General features: G+C 52.1%; 1 protein-coding gene across 1 annotated transcript in view; it reads left to right on the top strand.

Moving 5' to 3' along the window:
• CDYL (chromodomain Y like) overlaps positions 1-17432 on the top strand; it is a 97198-nt gene that overhangs the window by 59488 nt on the left and 20278 nt on the right. Inside the window, exon 2 of the mRNA XM_027524197.1 lies at positions 2791-3457. Coding sequence (XP_027379998.1) covers positions 2791-3457 — 667 coding nt within the window. The remainder of the gene's footprint in view (positions 1-2790; positions 3458-17432) is intronic.

Below are 17432 nucleotides of genomic sequence, written 5' to 3'. Positions count from 1 at the left end.
GCACATGCGCGCTCAGGGCACCTGCGCCTGCCTGTTTGTTGCTGTGGCGCGCGCTGGGAGCCTTCCGGGTTTCAAGTAGTTGAAGGAAACCAAAAGCGTCATCTTCTAGGGGACGCGTGAAAATGATAAGCCCCGGCCTTAGTGTCCACGAGTGGAGTCGTGTTGTCTCGGTGCTGCAGTGGCGGAGCACCGTGGTTGGCCGCCCGCACGGCCCTTCACAAGCCCTCGTCTCCTGGCTGCGGCTCTTGCCTCCTCCTTCCGGGGTCCGAGCAGCGTCTCACCGTGTTCGCTCACAGCGCTGCCCAGGCCCTGGGGGACCGGCTGGGGGGATCCCGTGGACCTTGATCGTCCCGGAGGGAGCACCCGCGACACGGGGACGGAGGAGGCCCGCCCTTCCTGACCAGACCCGGCGCCAGCTTGAGGGGAACGGGCGGGAGGGAAACGGGCACCCCTGGTTCAGCCTCCCTCGTGCTTCTGGGGTAGAAATTGATACAGAAAGAAAATATTAAACATAGTTCGCTTTTACAAGGTAATCTCTTTAGTCCCTTAGATTTAAAACTTTTAAGTTATTGCTGTCATGAAATTGATTTGTGTGGAATTTTCCAGAAATACATGTTTTGGATGGAAATATTTACGCCCTTAAACACAACTCTTCACGATCAAAGGAGTGGGAGAAGAGCCACTTTGCAAGCTCCACGCGCTGCCGTCTGGACCCTGTGGGTCCACCGAGCAGGCCTGAGGCTGGTGTGATGGGGGGTCATCTGCTGGGTCTAAAGTCTACCTTCTGCTGAAACAGGCCCTTTCTTTACCCTTCATCCTTGTTGCACAGAAGCAGTAAGGTGTTTTTAACTTCAGGCTTTTCTGTAGTTGTTATTCAGCTGCTCAGTCGTGTCGGAGTCTTTGCGACCCCCTAGACTGCGGCAAGCCAGGCTGCCCTGTCCACCACCAGCTCCCAGAGCTTGCTCAAACTCATGTCCATCCAGTCGGTGATGCCATCCAACCATCTCATCCTCTGTCGTCCCCTTCTCCTGCCCTCATTCTCTCCCAGCACCAGGGTCTTTTCCAGTGAGTCAGCTCTATGTGTCAGGTGGCCAAAGGTTCTGTAGTTTTTGGGCTTTGATTCTCTGTGCCCCAGGTAGATACGCTGGAGGGTTTGAGGGGGATGTCTTGACAATAAGGGAGGTGTCCCCAGCTGCACTTAGCTTTTGCTGTTTGGGAATGCTGAGCATTCCCAACGGGCGATGCGTGCTGTGGTGGGCAGGTACACCGTTGTGTCATCTGGCCTAACCTGTGACTTTGCTGAAGACCTTGATGATGGCTCAGACCTATGTCCTTAATTAAAGAGTTGCCGACTGTGTGGCTGAGGCCTCTGCCTACAAGGGATGAGGTGCCTGCTGCCACTGGGGAAGTGGGCTGGTGGTTTCTGTGTAGACCGGAGAGATAACAGCAGACTCTAAGTATTTCCGCAAGAACTTGGGAGACATTTATGTTAAATGTATTTTGTTCACATGAATCATAGGCAGTCTCCTACTAACATGTAGGACATTAATTAAGGTGGTGGAATTTGTCACAGTAATGGTAATAGCAATATGTTTCATGGCAAGGGTGCATGAATTGTTGTGGGATGTGCTGATCGTGAAATTCAGAGATTAACAGCATCTTCCTTTAAAGATGTTGGCGTAAAACTAGTTAAAACCCAGTTTGAAAAGTAAATAACCTGATTACCAAGAAAGCGTTAGGTCCTCTGTTGACCTTTTTGATTCTACCCGAGTGCTTCTGAGTAGTACTTGGAGTACAGACCCCGTTTGCTCAGTGGGCTGGTGTGGACCACCTGGCACAGACCGCAGCGGTGCTGTTTCTGGAGCGCCTGCTGTTGGTGCCACGATGACCAGGCAGAGGGCGGGCGATGCCCAGCACTGCCCAGTTGTGACCATGAAACTGGCTCAGGCCTTCAGGGTTCGTTAGAAAAAGTAGAAAGAGGGCCCTCTTTGAATCACACCAGAAAAATAAGCAATGTGACTCACGTTCATATGTTCTGGGCCTAACATTTGAGCACTTTGACTTCATCTCAGGAAAACCGTTAGAACCTCGAGTGTTCTGTCTCTAGACAGGTTGGCTCCAGAGGGGACGACCATTTACATCACCTGTTAACGGTTTTTTTTTGTTTTTGATGTTCCGTTTTCTCCTTGGAAGAAAAGTTATAACCAACCTAGACAGCATATTCAAAAGCAGAGACCTTACTTTGCCAACAAAAGTCTAGTCAAGGCTATGGTTTTTCCAGTGGTCATGTATGGATGTGAGAGTTGGACTATAAAGAAAGCTAAGTGCCAAAGAATTGATGCTTTTGAAGTGTGGTGTTGGAGAAGACTCTTGAGAGTCCCTTGGACTGCAAGGAGATCCAACCAGTCCATCCTAAAGGAGATCAGTCCTGGGTGTTCATAGGAAGGACTGATGTTGGAGCTGAAACTCCAATACTTTGGCTACCTGATGCAAAGAGTTGACTCATTGGAAAAGACCCTGATGCTGGGAGGGATTGAGGGCAGGAGGAGAAGGGGACGACAGAGGATGAGATGGTTGGATGGCATCACTGACCCAATGGACATGAGTTTGAGTAAACTCCGGGAGTTGGTGATGGACAGGGAGGCCTGGCGTACGGCAGTCCATGGGGTTGCAAAGAGTTGGACACGACTGAGTGACTGAACTGAACTGATGTTCCATTATTATTAGTTACCCTCACAGTTTATTTTTCAGGTAATGTGTTCATACTTTTCTCTTTTCCTCTCTAAACAGGTTGAAAGGATCGTTGACAAAAGGAAAAACAAGAAAGGGAAGACGGAATATTTGGTTCGGTGGAAAGGCTACGACAGCGAGGACGACACCTGGGAGCCAGAGCAGCACCTGGTGAACTGCGAGGAGTACATCCACGACTTCAACCGGCGCCACACCGAGAAGCAGAAGGAGGGCACCTTCACCAGAACCAACCGGACCTCCCCGAACAATGCCCGGAAGCAGATCTCCAGATCCACCAACAGCAGCTTCTCCAAGGCCGCCCCCAAAGCCCTAGTGGTGGGCAAGGAGCACGAGGCCAAGAGCAGCCCACTGTTTGCCGCCAGCCAGAAGTTCCGGAAGAGCCCCGCGCCGGGCCTGGCTGCCCGCAAGAACATGGACCTGGCCCGGTCGGGCATCAAGATCCTCGTGCCCAAGAGCCCCATCAAGAGCAGGACCGCGGTGGACGGCTTTCAGGATGAGAGCCCCGAGAAGCCGGACCCCGTGGAGCAGGGGCCGGAGGACACGGCAGCCCCGGAGGCGGCGGCCGAGAAGCCGGTCGGGGCCCTGCTGGGCCCGGGGGCGGAGCGGGCGCGGATGGGGAGCCGGCCCCGGATACACCCGCTGGTGCCGCAGGCATCCGGCCCCGTGACGGCGGCCATGGCCACAGGGCTGGCCGTAAACGGGAAAGGTGAGTGACGATCTCAGAGGGGCGTGGGGGTCCCCTCACTTCCGCGGTTCTGCCCCAGAAGGCAAGCTGGCCGGCCTGATCCCGGGGGCTTCCACGGGCCCTGCTCCGGACAGAGCAGGTGTGTCTGTGGGAACCCTGGAGAGAGTTCACTGGCCCGTCCTCTCTTTACCGGAAGCCTGGGGCGTCGGCCTCTGAAATCAGCACTGGCTCTGTCCCATCGGCTGCCCGCAGGCTAGCCCACCGCCTGCGGTTGGTTTAAACAACGCCCTCCTCTAGGTAGGTCGTGGCTGGTGTTTCTTTAGTTTCTGCTTTTATGCATCTTAACACACTGGGTCTCATGTTAGGAATCCATCTGAAATTTCAAAGTGAGCAGTATTGATGAGAAGTCACGGTTCTTACTGTCCCAGCTCATCTAAATAACCAGAAATGCCTTTCAGTGAGGGTATCGACCACAAATAGAGCCTTTGGGACTTCGGGGGGGTCTCTCTGAAAGGGGGGTCTCTCTGAAACAGCTGTTGGGATCTTTATTTCAGAGAAGGGGTCCGTTCAGCACGGATGCTGTTTTCTGTTGTTTTTACGCTGTTCTTGCCCCTGGACTGTGCAGCTCAGGTGGTCATCCTGTGGGCTGCCCGACCGCTGGGTCACACATCTGGGCATCAGCATAGACGGCTTCCCTCCCAGCGCTTTCCCCAAGCCTGGTGAGCCACCACCTCCAGGATTCTGCTGCATCTTCTCTGATGTCAGCCTTGCCTCACGGTGGGTCCTGGTGCCTTCTCACCTGCCACGGCTTTCTTACCGGTCCCCTTGCTTCTGCCCTCTGAGAGCCCCCATCCACTTCCCATCCGTTCTTGAACGGGACAGGCATCCCCAGTCGCCAGATGGGTTGCTCCACCGTCGCCTCGGTCAGCAGGTGCCTCCGAGTCTGCTGGACCTCCCCTGCCTGCCTGCTGCCTCCGGGGCACCTGCTCTTCTCTGCCGGGAGCTGCCCCGGCCCTCCCTCACCTCGCGGACTCCGGTCCCCTCTGGTCTGGGACCCACTGCTCCCCCACCCCATCCGTGGGCAGGACTGGGGGCGCCCCTGGACTGTGTGCGTGTTCCTCGGGCCACGCTCAGTGGACTAATGCGGAACGGGGCACAGTGATGGCGTGGGGGGCTCTGCTCCTCTGAGACCCCACTCGGCTGTCTTGCCGTGGTGGGTTCCCCCAGCTTGGTCTTGGGGCCTGGATCCCAGGGAGGGGGACAGGCTTGTTTGTCTGACGCGTACTTTGCCTGGGTGCTCTGCCCCTCCCTGCCCTCGGCCTCCGGGAGCTTGTGTGAGCCACGGGCCTTTAACTCGGTCTCAGGAAGGGCTGTAGTGGTTCGGGGGTAGGCGAGACCTGGTGGTGGCCGATAGAAGGCTCCATTTCATGGGGAGGTCAAGTCGCAGAGCTTGTGGGGTTCAAGCAGAGCAGGAATCGGTGCTGTTTCTCAGTCCCTCCCGTCTTGTTCTCTGCACCATTGCTGGCTGCCCCCGCCAGATGGACAGACGGATGCATCCTCCTGCGTGGCAGATGCTGGGCCCTGCTCTGAGCCCGGCTCTGCTGCTGCAGATGGGGCCTGGGCCTGCGGCAGACCCTGTGTGGCCTGTGCAACGTGGCCTGTCACCTGAGAACGGTTTTCACATCTTCCGATGTTTGAGAAAATCAAGAGGAATAATACTTCATGAGCCATGAAATGTAAGAAGCTCTGATTTCTGTTTCATAAAGTTTTATTGGAACGCAGCCTTGTTTGTTCACGCTGATGGTCTGTGTCTGCCTTCCCGCTGCAGAGACAGACTTGAGTCACTGTGACAGAGCCCACATAGCCTGCGGGCTGAAGGGGGTACACACTCACACCCGCCCTGGGTTACACACACACAACACATGCACTCCAAGACCTGGAGTCACTGTGACAGAGCCCACGTAGCCTGCGGGCTAGAGGTACACACACACACACACACACACACACTCACTCTAGGTTATATAGACACACTCGTGCGTGCACACACAGAATCTCTGTGACAGAGCCCGTGCAGCCTGCGGGCTAGAGGCACACACACACACACACACACACTCGCTCTAGGTTACATAGACACACACGTGCATGCACACACACACACACATCCCACTCTAGGTTCACACGCCACTGCTCTAGGAAGACACATATACAGAATCCTCGTGACAGAGACATCGCCTTTGAACTGAAGAAGGTGTGTACACACACACACTCACACTCATTCACTCATTCTGCCTTGGTCTAGGCAGCCACGGTCCCGGTGGGCGGACTCAGATTCTGTGGTTGATCGTCCCAAACTAAAAGCTGTCTTGACCCTTCTGTTTCAACGTGCTGCTCTTGGCACAGCTCTGCAGGGTTGGCTGCCCTTAGTAGAAGCCTTAAGTTCTGTGCAGGGTGTGCTGTGGCTTCTATTTGAATTAAAAGTTGGTAACTTCTTTTTTTAGTACTGTGACCAGTTCAAAAATTTTGTTCAGTATCTGTAAGGGTGGCTGTGGTTAAAACCACAAGGGGCATGTGAGCGTAAAATCTCACAGGCCTTTCATCTTGTTCTGTGGGGGGGGGGGTGGGTTGGGGTGAGAGTGACTTACTCCCCAGGGCCCCTGGAGCGTCCTCCTCTCCTGCCCCCTCAAATCCACCACAAATTGAGACCCTCCCCTCCGTGCAGATGGTGGGGAGGCCAGCAGCACCCTGGGAGTGTCTGCAGGGCCGCGGTGGGCCCGGCTTGCAGGGGTGTCGGGGCTGCTTGTCGGGGTCGGGGCGCCTCGCCTCCCGTCACCCTGATGCGTAGAAGGCGCTAGACTTGGGCTCCAGGAGGGATCTTCTCTCATGGGGCTCAGTGCCCCGCGCCCCTTGGCCGGAGCCAAGCCTGCGTGTGGCGGGTGTGAGTCGGGCAGGACAGTGCTCACTGCAGGAGAGCTGGCGTCATCCTTTGTGGCCCCGTCCCCGGGTCATGCTCACGGGAGCGGGTGCAGTTGCAGAGACAGGTCCACGGGCCAGAGCACAGAACCTTCCAGAAAAGCCCGTGCTCGCCCTTGGCGTGTCTCTTTCACAACAAGCTGGGCTGAGGCCCTTCTGAGGAGTTGGTCCGCGTTCGCACATTCTTAACACAGGGTTAATTTTAGAGCTGCACAAGAACACTGATTTGTTTTTCTAAAACTAATTGAAGCGCTGCTCGTGGAGTCATTGGGAAACGAACCATCTCCTATTCAAAACATTAATCGTGTGGGGGGATATTTTTGCTACCAAGCACAACAGATATTTAAATGTCTGTTACCCAAAAGAGTAAATGTTTCTGGAGAATTTTAACACACACACAGTGACTCTTACAGACTAACCATATGTGTTTAGTTTTTGATGATTTTAAGTATGAAACAGAGGTTTAAAAGATGAATATATTGCTTTATTCAGAAATAGAAAAAGTTTTAAATTTAGGCAGTGCAGCTGTCTTTCTAGTCTATTTTATTAATAAGTTAATGATTCTGTTTTTATGCTCTTTTAATTGCCTGGTGAATCCTACAAAAGCAATTGCTTTTAAAAACTATATTATCATTACTTTGTTTTTTGTGAATTCAAATATGTTGTTGATCACCATTCTACAAGTATGACTTTGAGAAAATGTTATTAGCAAACCTTTTTTTCTAATGACATCTAAACTTTATCAGTGTTACTGTGTAGGGTTGGCAGCTGGATTTTAAGTCCAAACTCATTGGTAAAGAACATGCCTGCCCATGCAGGAGATGAGAGTTCATTCAGTCCCTGGGTCGGGAATATCTCCTAAAGGAAGGCATGGCAACCCACTCCAGTATTCTTCCCTGGAGAGTCCCATGAACAGAGGAGCCTGGTGGGCTACAGTTCACGGAGTCGCAAAGAGTCGGCTACTAACAACAGGTTCAGGAGGAAAGTGACTGAGGAGACACCTCAACGGACCACGTTTTCCATCTCGTGAGCATTTTCATTCAAAGCAAGGACCCGGGAGGAAGCTTGCTGCTTCCAGAGAGGTGCACGTAAAGTCCTGCGCTGAGTACGTGAGACAGGTGATGGGCCCTGGCCCCTGTGCCCGTCAGGGAAGCCCAGAGCTCCTTTGTCAGAGGCAGCCTGGGGCTGCTTACTGCGTAAGCGTGGGAAGCACTGAAAGTGGGGGCTGAATCCCAGGGAGGTTAAGAGGCCCGGAGACTGGGGTGCAGAGGGGCCCAGCGGGGCCACCGCAGGGAGTGCCCGCAGGACAAGAGGGCGTTTGAAGCCACACAGCAGCAGACAGTCAGTTAAACGTGCGCCCAAGGGTGCGACACGAGGGATTTCCCTTTGAAAGCAGCAGATGTCGGTTGGCATCTCCTGTCTGACGGGCCCCCACGTCCTGGACGCTCCCAGCCGCCTGGACAAGCCCGGGTCCCTGCGGGAGGAGCCCCCGCCGGACCTCTGCACTCTGTGCTCTGCTCCTGGGGGACGCCCCCCCTCACTCTCCTGTGAGGGTCTCTAGGGACACTCAGGGATACCTGGGACTCGGGGCAGCATTGACCAGTGAGCCCACTTCGGGGTCCCTGTGACCGTGTGGTTTCTCTCTCTCTTCCCACTCTCTGTGGTGTCTGCTCCCGTGCCCGCAGTTCTTGGGGTCGTGGTCCCCAGAGCAGCAGCAGCAGCACCCGGGCACGTGCCCAGGCCCCGTCCCACCTCCCGAACTGGACTCTAGGGGGCCAGGGTGCCTCCAGGGGGCTCCAGTGCCATCCTGTGCTGCTTTCTTGTAACTTCGTGGTTTTGTGGAGCAGGATGGGAAATAATTGTCCGCTAATACTAAGTTCATCTAACTGTCCGCTACTTTATTTTAGGTTCTTATAGATTTAGTTCCTATTCAGTCTTGATTAAAATTGTCTTCAGGTGTTCATAATATCTTTTTATTAAGTATTTTAACAGTTAAAATTTTTAAAGAACAGGAAGACATAAAGTATTGGGTTGGCAAAAAAAATTCTGTCCGGTTTTTCTGTAATACCTTAAAACATCTCAAAGGGAAGAAAAAAGGTAAAAGTCCCGCCTCCCCCATCCCACCACCTCCTCCTCTGAGAACTGCTGCTAACAGTCTTTTCCTTCCAGAAACTATACAGACATGCGCATCTTTTAAATGCATCAGTGGGCTCCTGCTTGTCTTACGGTTCTGCCACGTAGGTTTCTTTTTTAACTTTATGACACATCTTGGATGTGTTTTCACACTCAGGTGAACAGCTCTCCATCCTTATTGTGGTCGTGGTTATTGACTGCGTGAACGTCTCTGGTGACGCCTGCCGTCCAGCGGTGGCGGTGGCCGCGCGCCTCTCGGCAGGGGGCGCTGTGCTTGGGCCCCGGCGGCCCTGCTCAGCGTCCTGGGCTCTGCCTTTAGGTGCGAGCCTGGCCTCAGGCGCACGCACGGGCGGTGGTGGGGCCTGCGTCTCGGAGCGTCCTTTAGGGGAGAACCACATTATATAGTTTTTTTCCCTGTAAGTGAATGTATTTTATTGATATCCCTGTCTTAATCCATAAATAAATAAATCCACAAGTTATCCATAAATGCTGTGAATGGGACAAGTACCCTGAGCGGAACGGGACAGTGTACCATCAACCGCTCCCCTCAGAATCCCGATTCCTTCCCCAGAGGGAACGTTCATGATGTGACGTGTGTCAGTCCAGATGTTTTTCTGTCTGCTGGTACTCTTCAGCGTGGAGTCCTGCCCCATAAACGTGCTTGGGTTTGTCTTTCTCACTTGACGTCACATCTTGGAGAACTTTCTATGTTAAGATTCATATCTCTGTCTCACTTCTTTTTAAGCTGTAAGCTTGATTTTTTTTTTTAAATATGATTTCCGCCTTACGGGGCTGCTGGGAGACAGTGCTGGGAAAGCACTCTGCCCTTGATCCGCGTGCTCACCGTTTTCTGTGCTTTGCCTCACTTCCTCGCTCCCCGCCCCCCGCGTGTGTGTCTATACCCACGTGGACGCACGTGTAGACATGGCGGCTCTCCTGAGTCGTTTGAGGCTGTACGCTTGCTGCTGTGAGCAAGGGTGGATGCAAGGGCTACAGCGGACCTAAGGTTTTGAGCGATGGGTGCAAATTCATCTCTAAACCAACCTGAAGACCAGGTGCCCATTCACCTGTTAACTCTTCATAAATCTACCTGCCTGATGAGAAGGTAGAAAATGGTATCATTATTTGTTACAATTGCCTGTTTGCTTTCATTTTTCTGTTGATTTTCTTAATATATCCCTTGCCTATTGGGAGGGGGTGGGGCAGAGGGTGGCTAGTTTAACTTTTTCAAAATGTGAAGACTTTATATCCACGTCAGCCTTACCGGGGACCACGCTTATCTCGTGTCTGAGCCCGAGTGTGTGCACATCCTCCTGGCCCCACACAGGACGGGGGCTCCCACGCCAGCGGGTAGTGTGCGTGGGCCTGTCTGGCGTCTGCCTTCAGGGGTTTACGGCAGCTGATGAGAGTCCCGGTGCCTTTTCTCCCATCACCTGCTTCATCCTGAGGGGGGTGCGGTCAGGAGCCTTAAAGTTTGATTTTGAAAATTAAACACTTGGCTCCGTCTGGGTCAGGGGTGAAGGCCATGGAGCCTGAAACGCGTCCTCTGTCTGGAAGCCCCTCTCTTCCCCAGGGCTGGCAGCTCGAGTGGGGGTCCACTTTCGACAGCAGCCTTCTCTCTCCAGCCCACGGGACTGATTCTCCTGATAGCTGTCGTCATGGCAATTTCTGGGAGTCTACAGGGATCAGAGCCTTAACAGGAACAATCTCTGGTTCTAATTCAACCCTCAAGTCAAGTAGTTAACGAGACGTGGTATACGTCAGGAGGCATGCCCACAATTGTGATTGTTCCATGGGTTTTGCATCTCATCCCGTGAGTGAGTCCACCTGTCATGTGTCAGACGGGGCGGCAGGACTGAGACGTCAGCGCGGTGCTCGCACAGACAGTGGTACCACGAGAGGTGGGAGAGTGTAGGACGGCCGGACGCCCCCTGACCTCGGCCTCCATGGGACCCCGCGGGCTTGTGAGAGGGGCGGTGTGGCGGGAGCAAGGCTCCTCTTGTTCCCTGTCTCCAGGCTCTTGGCATTAAGCCTAATCGCCGTCACCACGGAGGAGGACAGGTTAACTGTGCTGCTCAGTTTTACGAATGAGAAGTTGCTGTAACTGCCAAGTATTCCCTTTTAGTACAGGTCTTGGAGTTTTGGAAACCGTGAGATAGAAATGGTATAACCGTTTCTGTATATAATGTGGATATATAACGGGGCTTGGCATACAGCCAGGGGAGAGCCAGCGTTGGGGGTGGGGTTTGAAATCAGGTGACCAATGCTGGGTGGCTGCTGCTCAGCCTGAAGTTATCTGGTTTTTAAAATATTGTTAGCTCACATAAAAATTGGACCCAGCTTTTCAAGTCCAGCAGTGACATAGACACATCGGTATCTCACGGTGGTTGGTACTTACTTACGGTTGACCCTTGATGACCACCGCGGGGGTGTGGGGGGTGCCAGCCCTGCACACAGGTGAACGTCTGCGTGTAACTTACAGGTGGCCTCTGTGTCCTCAGCTCCTTCGTGGCCACAGTTCTGCCGTGTCTGCAAGTGGTGAATTCTGAGGTGTTACACAGCAGGTGTGTGTATGTACACACCGCACAGCTCTATACGTTCATCCACGGGCTCTTAGGTTGTTCCCTGTCTTGGCTATTGTAAGTAACGCTGCTGTGAACAAAAGGGAGTGTGTATCTTTCTGAGTTAGCATTTTTATTCTCTTCAGATAAATACCTAGAAATGGGAATTGCTGGGTCATATGGTAATTGTACATTTAAAATTTTTGAAGAGCCTCCAAAATGTATTTCCATAGTGGCTGCACCTGTTTTTAGCAAAAGTTGTTGATTTTAGAACTTTGATCGAAGGATCCAGTCATACGAAGGATCCAGTCATAGTGGGCTTTAAAGTCCTCATTAATAATCAGTGTGAGAGTGCCTCTTCTAAGCGTTGAATAGACTCTCGGTTTCAATTTTGAGAAAGTGGTTTTGTGTCTTTAAAGATGACATGGCTGTTAATATCAAGAGGGAAGCAGTTACTGGCTTGATTTGTCTTGCTTCCCCAAGTACAGAAAGGAAGCCTGCCTCTTTCAGCGTGTGTTATGGAAAGTTACAGAGGATCATAAGATTGTTGGAGGGGACAGCCAGGCGGCGAGGACTCTGAAGTTAGGAGTAAAAAGCTGAGATACAAGAAGCTTTTGAGCAGATGTGTAGGTGTCTCAAGGAGTATGAGTGAGTTCTCATCATTTGAGAGCGTAGAAGTTACTCTACTCCCCGGAAACGTCAGACTCTTGCTGGGGGTGGTTGAGAAGCAGCAAAACCACGTGTGATTCTGGGGATGTCCTCTGTAAGGCGGTCCTGTGAGCCAGGGTTGTTTGTTTTATTTTTGCTTTCTCTTGAGTTTGGGGAAAATAAGCAGCCCCAGTATTGACCCTGATATTTTGTGATCAAAGTCAAAATTATATGGTTTCAAGATGAATTTTTTTTTCTCCTAAAACTACCATTGCTTTCATTTGTTTTTAATCATCATATTCATTTTGAAGTTTCCAATACAATTAAGACAGCTCAGAGGGGAGCCTAGGCTATTGTTTGTTCGTTTGTTTTCAAAGCGGGAGAAATAGCGGTGGAGGTGGCCAGGAGGAGCGACTTCCCTGGTGAGGGGCTGTGGAGGTGGCTGGGCCTCACTCTTCACAGGAATGTTACACCCGCCCTCAGAGAGGTGTGTGCGGAGTGCAGACAGCGTGGTGTCAGGATGCGCGCGCGGGTAATTTCCCACCGAGCTGGGGGCGCTTCACCCCTCGGCCCCGTCAGCAGCTGCCTGTGTCTGCTCCGCTCGGATCAAGGAGAGAGATCACTTACAGGTGTCTGTTTGGAGCAAACGTGGCTTCTTTCAAGCAGCCCCAGAACTGCTTTTTTAAGTGAATTGTTTCTAAACACAGGCCGTGATTCTCGTCTTAAGTAGTTCACTTCGGTGATTCTATGACATTGCCATACTTCTTGCTTTTCACCGCGGACGCAAAGTCTGGTTGAATAATTCTCGGCTCGGAAATAGTCCTCGTACTGAACGGTGATCCCCTTCAGGCCTTCCAGGGGATTCCCTCTCTCCTGGGTCTCGCTTGGTGAATACTCTGGACCAGAGAGGGCAGTCTAGCCTAGGGGGTCAGCACTCTTCTGCTATGAAGAGCCAGGTGGGAGGTGTTGTGGGCTTTGGGGCCAGATGGGCTCCGATGCCACACTCGGCTCTGCTGTGAGGGGGCCGCCGGCAGCGGAGATGAGACGGGTAGCTGGGCTCGTGCCTGGGTCTGGCCTGAGGGCGCTGTGGGCAGGCCCCTGGTCGCCCATCCGCTGGCCGCCAGGCTCTTTCCTCCTCGCCCTCACCAGCCCCTTCCCCTCAGGGAGCACAGTCTGGTATCCTAGAAGCAGGGCCCTCACCCCTGATGGTCCTGAAAGCACGTCGACCTTCCTCACATCTCCACGTGAACAGGACCTGGCGTGACATTCCAGTGGCTTCTAGTGATCTGAGAAGCCCTGTGTGTGCTCTGTGCACAGTGCCTGAGACAGGCCTCTGTGGGGGCTATGATGTGGGCCTTTTCCAGTCTGCGGACGAGTTCTTAAGTTCTCTGATGGTGTTTTGATGAACAGGAGTTCTTAATGTTATGTACTCCAGTTTATCCGTTTCTTCTGTTGCTTTCTGTGCTGTTAAATCCTTTCCTCATCTCCAGACCCGCTGTCTTACGCTGTCTTCTAGAAGCTTTCGTGTTTAGGGCTCTCTGCCTTGGAGGACGTGTAGCTGTCAGGCTCTGTACACCGTCACCCTTGCTGCATAAGCACCTCTGGTTATACCCGGGGCTGTCTCTGCAGGTCCGTCTCCAGGCTTCTAGTCTGTTCTCTCGTCCTTCAGCCAGTCCCACGTTGTCTTAACTGCAGTGTCTTGAGGTCTTGGCGTCTGGTAGAGGAAGTCCTCCCCCGTGTCCTTGTTCAGGAGGGCCCTGGTCACTCTTGGCCCTGTCCATGTCCACGTCCAGGGTAGGGTCAGGTTTAGGTTTCTACTCCCCAGGAGAACAGAGCCCTCCTGGGGTCTGAGCTGAGGTTGCGGTCACTGGTCATTTAGGGGAGATTGGTATATTTACAGTCAGTACAAGTGTCTTTTAGTCTTGTGAGTAGAGACGTTATATGTCTTGCATTAGCTGATTCCTTTGGATTCTCTTTTAATACTTTTGGATGTTGTTACAAACGGCATCATTTAAGTTCTTGTTTTCATGTTCTGTTTGCTGTTCTTTGTTCTAATTCATGGTTTTATCATTAAGGTTGTTTGCTGTAGAGTTATGTCGGGCACGTCACTTAGCTGTCATCATGAGGCCGTTAACATGCGATCTGAGAACCTCGGGGCGGCTGGGTGGGCGTCTGTGATCTCAACGGGGCTCCCTCCAGGTCTGCGTTCAGCTGCCTGTCCAAGAGCCACAAGACAGGGAAGTGCTGAACGTTTCCCGGGACCTCTTCTCTTAGATCTGACTTATTTTTAAATAGGAACATATTAGTGCTGAATTCAACCCTGAGTTTTAAAGGTGTAATCGAAGGATAAAAATAGTGATACATGAAGCGATGTTCAGCGTCACTAATTACTAGGGAAATGCAAATCAGAACCACAATGGGGTAGTACCTCGTGCCCATTAGAAAGGCTGTTACCAAAGAGGTGAGAGGTAACACGTGTTGGTGAGGGTTGGCGAAAAGGGAACCCTCCTGCACTTCCGGTGGGAATGTGACCGGTGCAGCTGCTGTAGAGAACAGTGTGGAGGTTTCTCAGAAATAAAAACAGAGCTGTGATCCGTCTGTGCTACTTCTGGGTATTTACCCAAAGAATGTGAAGGTGCTAAGTCAGAGACATGCACCGCTGTGTTCGTTGCAGCATTTACAGTAGCCAAGGTATGGAAGCAACCTAAGTGCCCACCAGCAGATGAATGGATAAAGAAGATGTGAGGCATAAACACAGACGCTCACACTCACACAAAGGAATACTAAGCCATTAAAAATCTAATCTTGCCATTTGAGACAACATGAACTTAGAAGGTAGTGTGCTAAATGAAACAGATGAAGAGAGACAAGTATTATATGATGTCATTCGTATGTAATATTTGTGTGTGTGTGTGTGTGTGTGTGTGTAAATGAACGGACAACATAGAACAGGGTGCTGGTTACCAGACAGGAAGGGAGGTGGAGGAGGGCAAGATGGGCAGACGGGCAGCGGCGTGGGACAGACGGACACAACGGGCTCTGCTGGTGAGCACGCTGCAGGGTGCACAGAAGGCGGGTGATAACATTGTGCACATGAAACTTAGAATGTTATAAACTGGTGTTACCTCAGTTTAAAAACTACAGCCACAGTCTTGAAAGTTACTCTTTCCTCATTCTAGGCTTATAGAAGATGGACATGTTTGGTACTGAAACATAGCTGAGGAGATGAGAAATACAGCAGTTAGGTCCAGAGGTGGGTTGAAAGAAGCACTGCACTGCTGTGTGTGCAGTAAGAGTAGCGTGTTTCCAGTGTGTGCGGGATGCACGTCAGGGCCTGGGTAGGTGCTTCACGTGCGTCGGTCGCCGGATCCCACGGTCGCCGTGTGGGGCAGCTGCCAGTGAGCGGGGGAGCCAGGAAGGGCTCAAGGCGGTCTGACTCGGGAGCCCAGCCTGCAGCCACTTCAGATGAGAGTGAAACTGAAAATCCTTGTTGGGGCTTGAACGGCCTCAGCCAGAACCGCCGGGGGCAGCAGCTTGGGCCTCTTCTCCTCCGGCTGATCTGGTCTCAGTCTCGTGGCGGTATCCAGGACACAGAGGGGCAAGCTCCTGTCCACAATCCCTCGGGTCTCTGTTCCAGCTTCAAGGCTGCAAGAGTCCACCAGTCCACAGCGGGAGACCCAGGGACGGCAAAGGGCGTGGATACAGTGGAGTTCAGAATTGGGTCCGTAGTTAGTTAAAAGGTTCACTCTATTTCCAGCAGTGTTTTATCACGAGTTAATATTGCATTGCCTACATCTGTTGAGATTTTTCTTTCCCATTTGTTCCTTTAAACGAGTCAGTTACTCTGGGTTCTGCTCCTTCCTCATCCCCTCCCCCTAAACACCAAGTCAGCCTTGAGTTCCTAGAATTAAAATTAACTCAGCTTGGCTATGATACTTTATGCTGTTTATACACGGTTGTGTTTGCTTTACTAAATAATATTATAAATGTAAGATCCTAACTTACTATTGGCATTGACCTGTAATGTTCCCCTCTTGGAATAGTAATCTGACTGTTCAGATTTCACTGTTTTTAATCTTACAGTAACTTATGTAATTTGAATGTAAACATATATGTTATATCAACAACTATCTATTGAGGTTCTGTTATTTGAATAGGTAATTTTTTTGTGTCTGGAAAAATGAGATAGAGATCACATACCGTAAAATGCGTGCTCTGAAAGTGCTGTACTTCAGATTTTATTAAACACATCCTCCTGTTATGCAGCCTAGCCGCTGTTCCGATCCTCAACATTGTCTTCACTTCAGAAGGAGATTAGCCTGTTGGAATCCTGCCCCTGTCCACGCTCCTCCCAGCCCCTGGCGACTAGTAACTCGCTCTCCGCTCTGCGGGTTTGCCTGTTCTAGACAGTTCACGTAAATGAAATCGCCTGGGTGGATTTTCTGTGTTCTTTGTTTGGCATGTTTTCAGAGTTCATCCGTGTTACAGTGGTAAGTGGACGCCTCATCCCTTTTTCGGCTGGATAATACTCTATAGTGTGAATATTGCACATTGTTGGTGGACGTCTGGGTCACTCCCTTGTTTAGCTGCTGCGCGTAACGCTGCTGTGAACACGTGTGTGCGTGCTCTTGCGTGGCCATGTTTTCGGTGTTCTTGGTTAAATCCCTGGAGCGGGGTCACTGGGTGGGTGACTGTGTCTTCAGTACAGACAACGTACTTTACCCTTCTTCCGGGAGGTGATTCTTCACACCAGATGTTTTGAACGTTAAAGATATTCTGTGTTCCTATGAGTAAATTTCCTTTAGGTCCTCATGAGAGAAATCTTGACTAAAAAGAAGCTGAATCCTGAGTGAGCGTCACAGGGAATGCTTCCTGAAAGTTCCCTGTGGGTTGAATTTTTACCCAGTTCTCGTCTGAAAACTCCCTGAAAGTGCAATCAGAGCCTGTCTGGAAGGGCCAGTGATGAGCCCGGGGCGGCCGTCTCTGGCGCCAGGCCCACCCTGCGGCCTGTGTGACCCTCCCCTTCCTCCGGGTGGTCACCCTAGCCCAGTGGCTGAGCTCTGAGGACAGGCATCAAGTCCTCACCGCCTGTTTGCTTTTAAAATAAAACCATACCTTCTCATTTTCTCATGGAGCGTCCTAAGTTCAGGGACACTCAGTGTCTCTGCGGTGGAGGTCCAGCCCCATGTCCATGCCGGGCGGGTCTAGGGGCCAACGAGGGGCTGGCACATCCCCACTCTTCCCCTCTGCCTGGATCAGCTCTGCGTCTGAGGCTCCGTTTTGGAGTCTGTTCAAGGAGGAAAACCCTCGTGTGTGTGGGGGAGCGCGGGGAGAGCCACCTCCTTGGTACACTCGGGGAGCCACTGAGTGTGCGGTCCGCTCTGTTGTGTGCTCGGTCATGTCCGGCTTTCTGTGACCCCATGGACTTGGCTTCCCTGAGAGCTCAGCTGGCAAAGAATCCGCCTGCAGTGCAGGAGACCTGGTTGGACTCCCGGGTCAGGAGGATCCCCCGGAGAAGGGATCGGCTACCCACTCCAGTATTCTTGGGCTTTCCTGGTGGCTCAGCTGCCTGCAGTGTGGCAGACCTGGGTTCGATCCCTGGGTTGGGAAGATCCCCCGGAGAAGGGAAAGGCCACCCACCCCAGTGTTCTGGCCTGGAGAATTCTGTGGACCATGTGGTCCTT

The sequence above is a fragment of the Bos indicus x Bos taurus genome, chromosome 23, assembly GCF_003369695.1.
Source record: "Bos indicus x Bos taurus breed Angus x Brahman F1 hybrid chromosome 23, Bos_hybrid_MaternalHap_v2.0, whole genome shotgun sequence".
Classification (NCBI taxonomy): Eukaryota; Metazoa; Chordata; class Mammalia; order Artiodactyla; family Bovidae; genus Bos; species Bos indicus x Bos taurus.
This window is presented reverse-complemented; position numbering and strand designations above follow the sequence as displayed.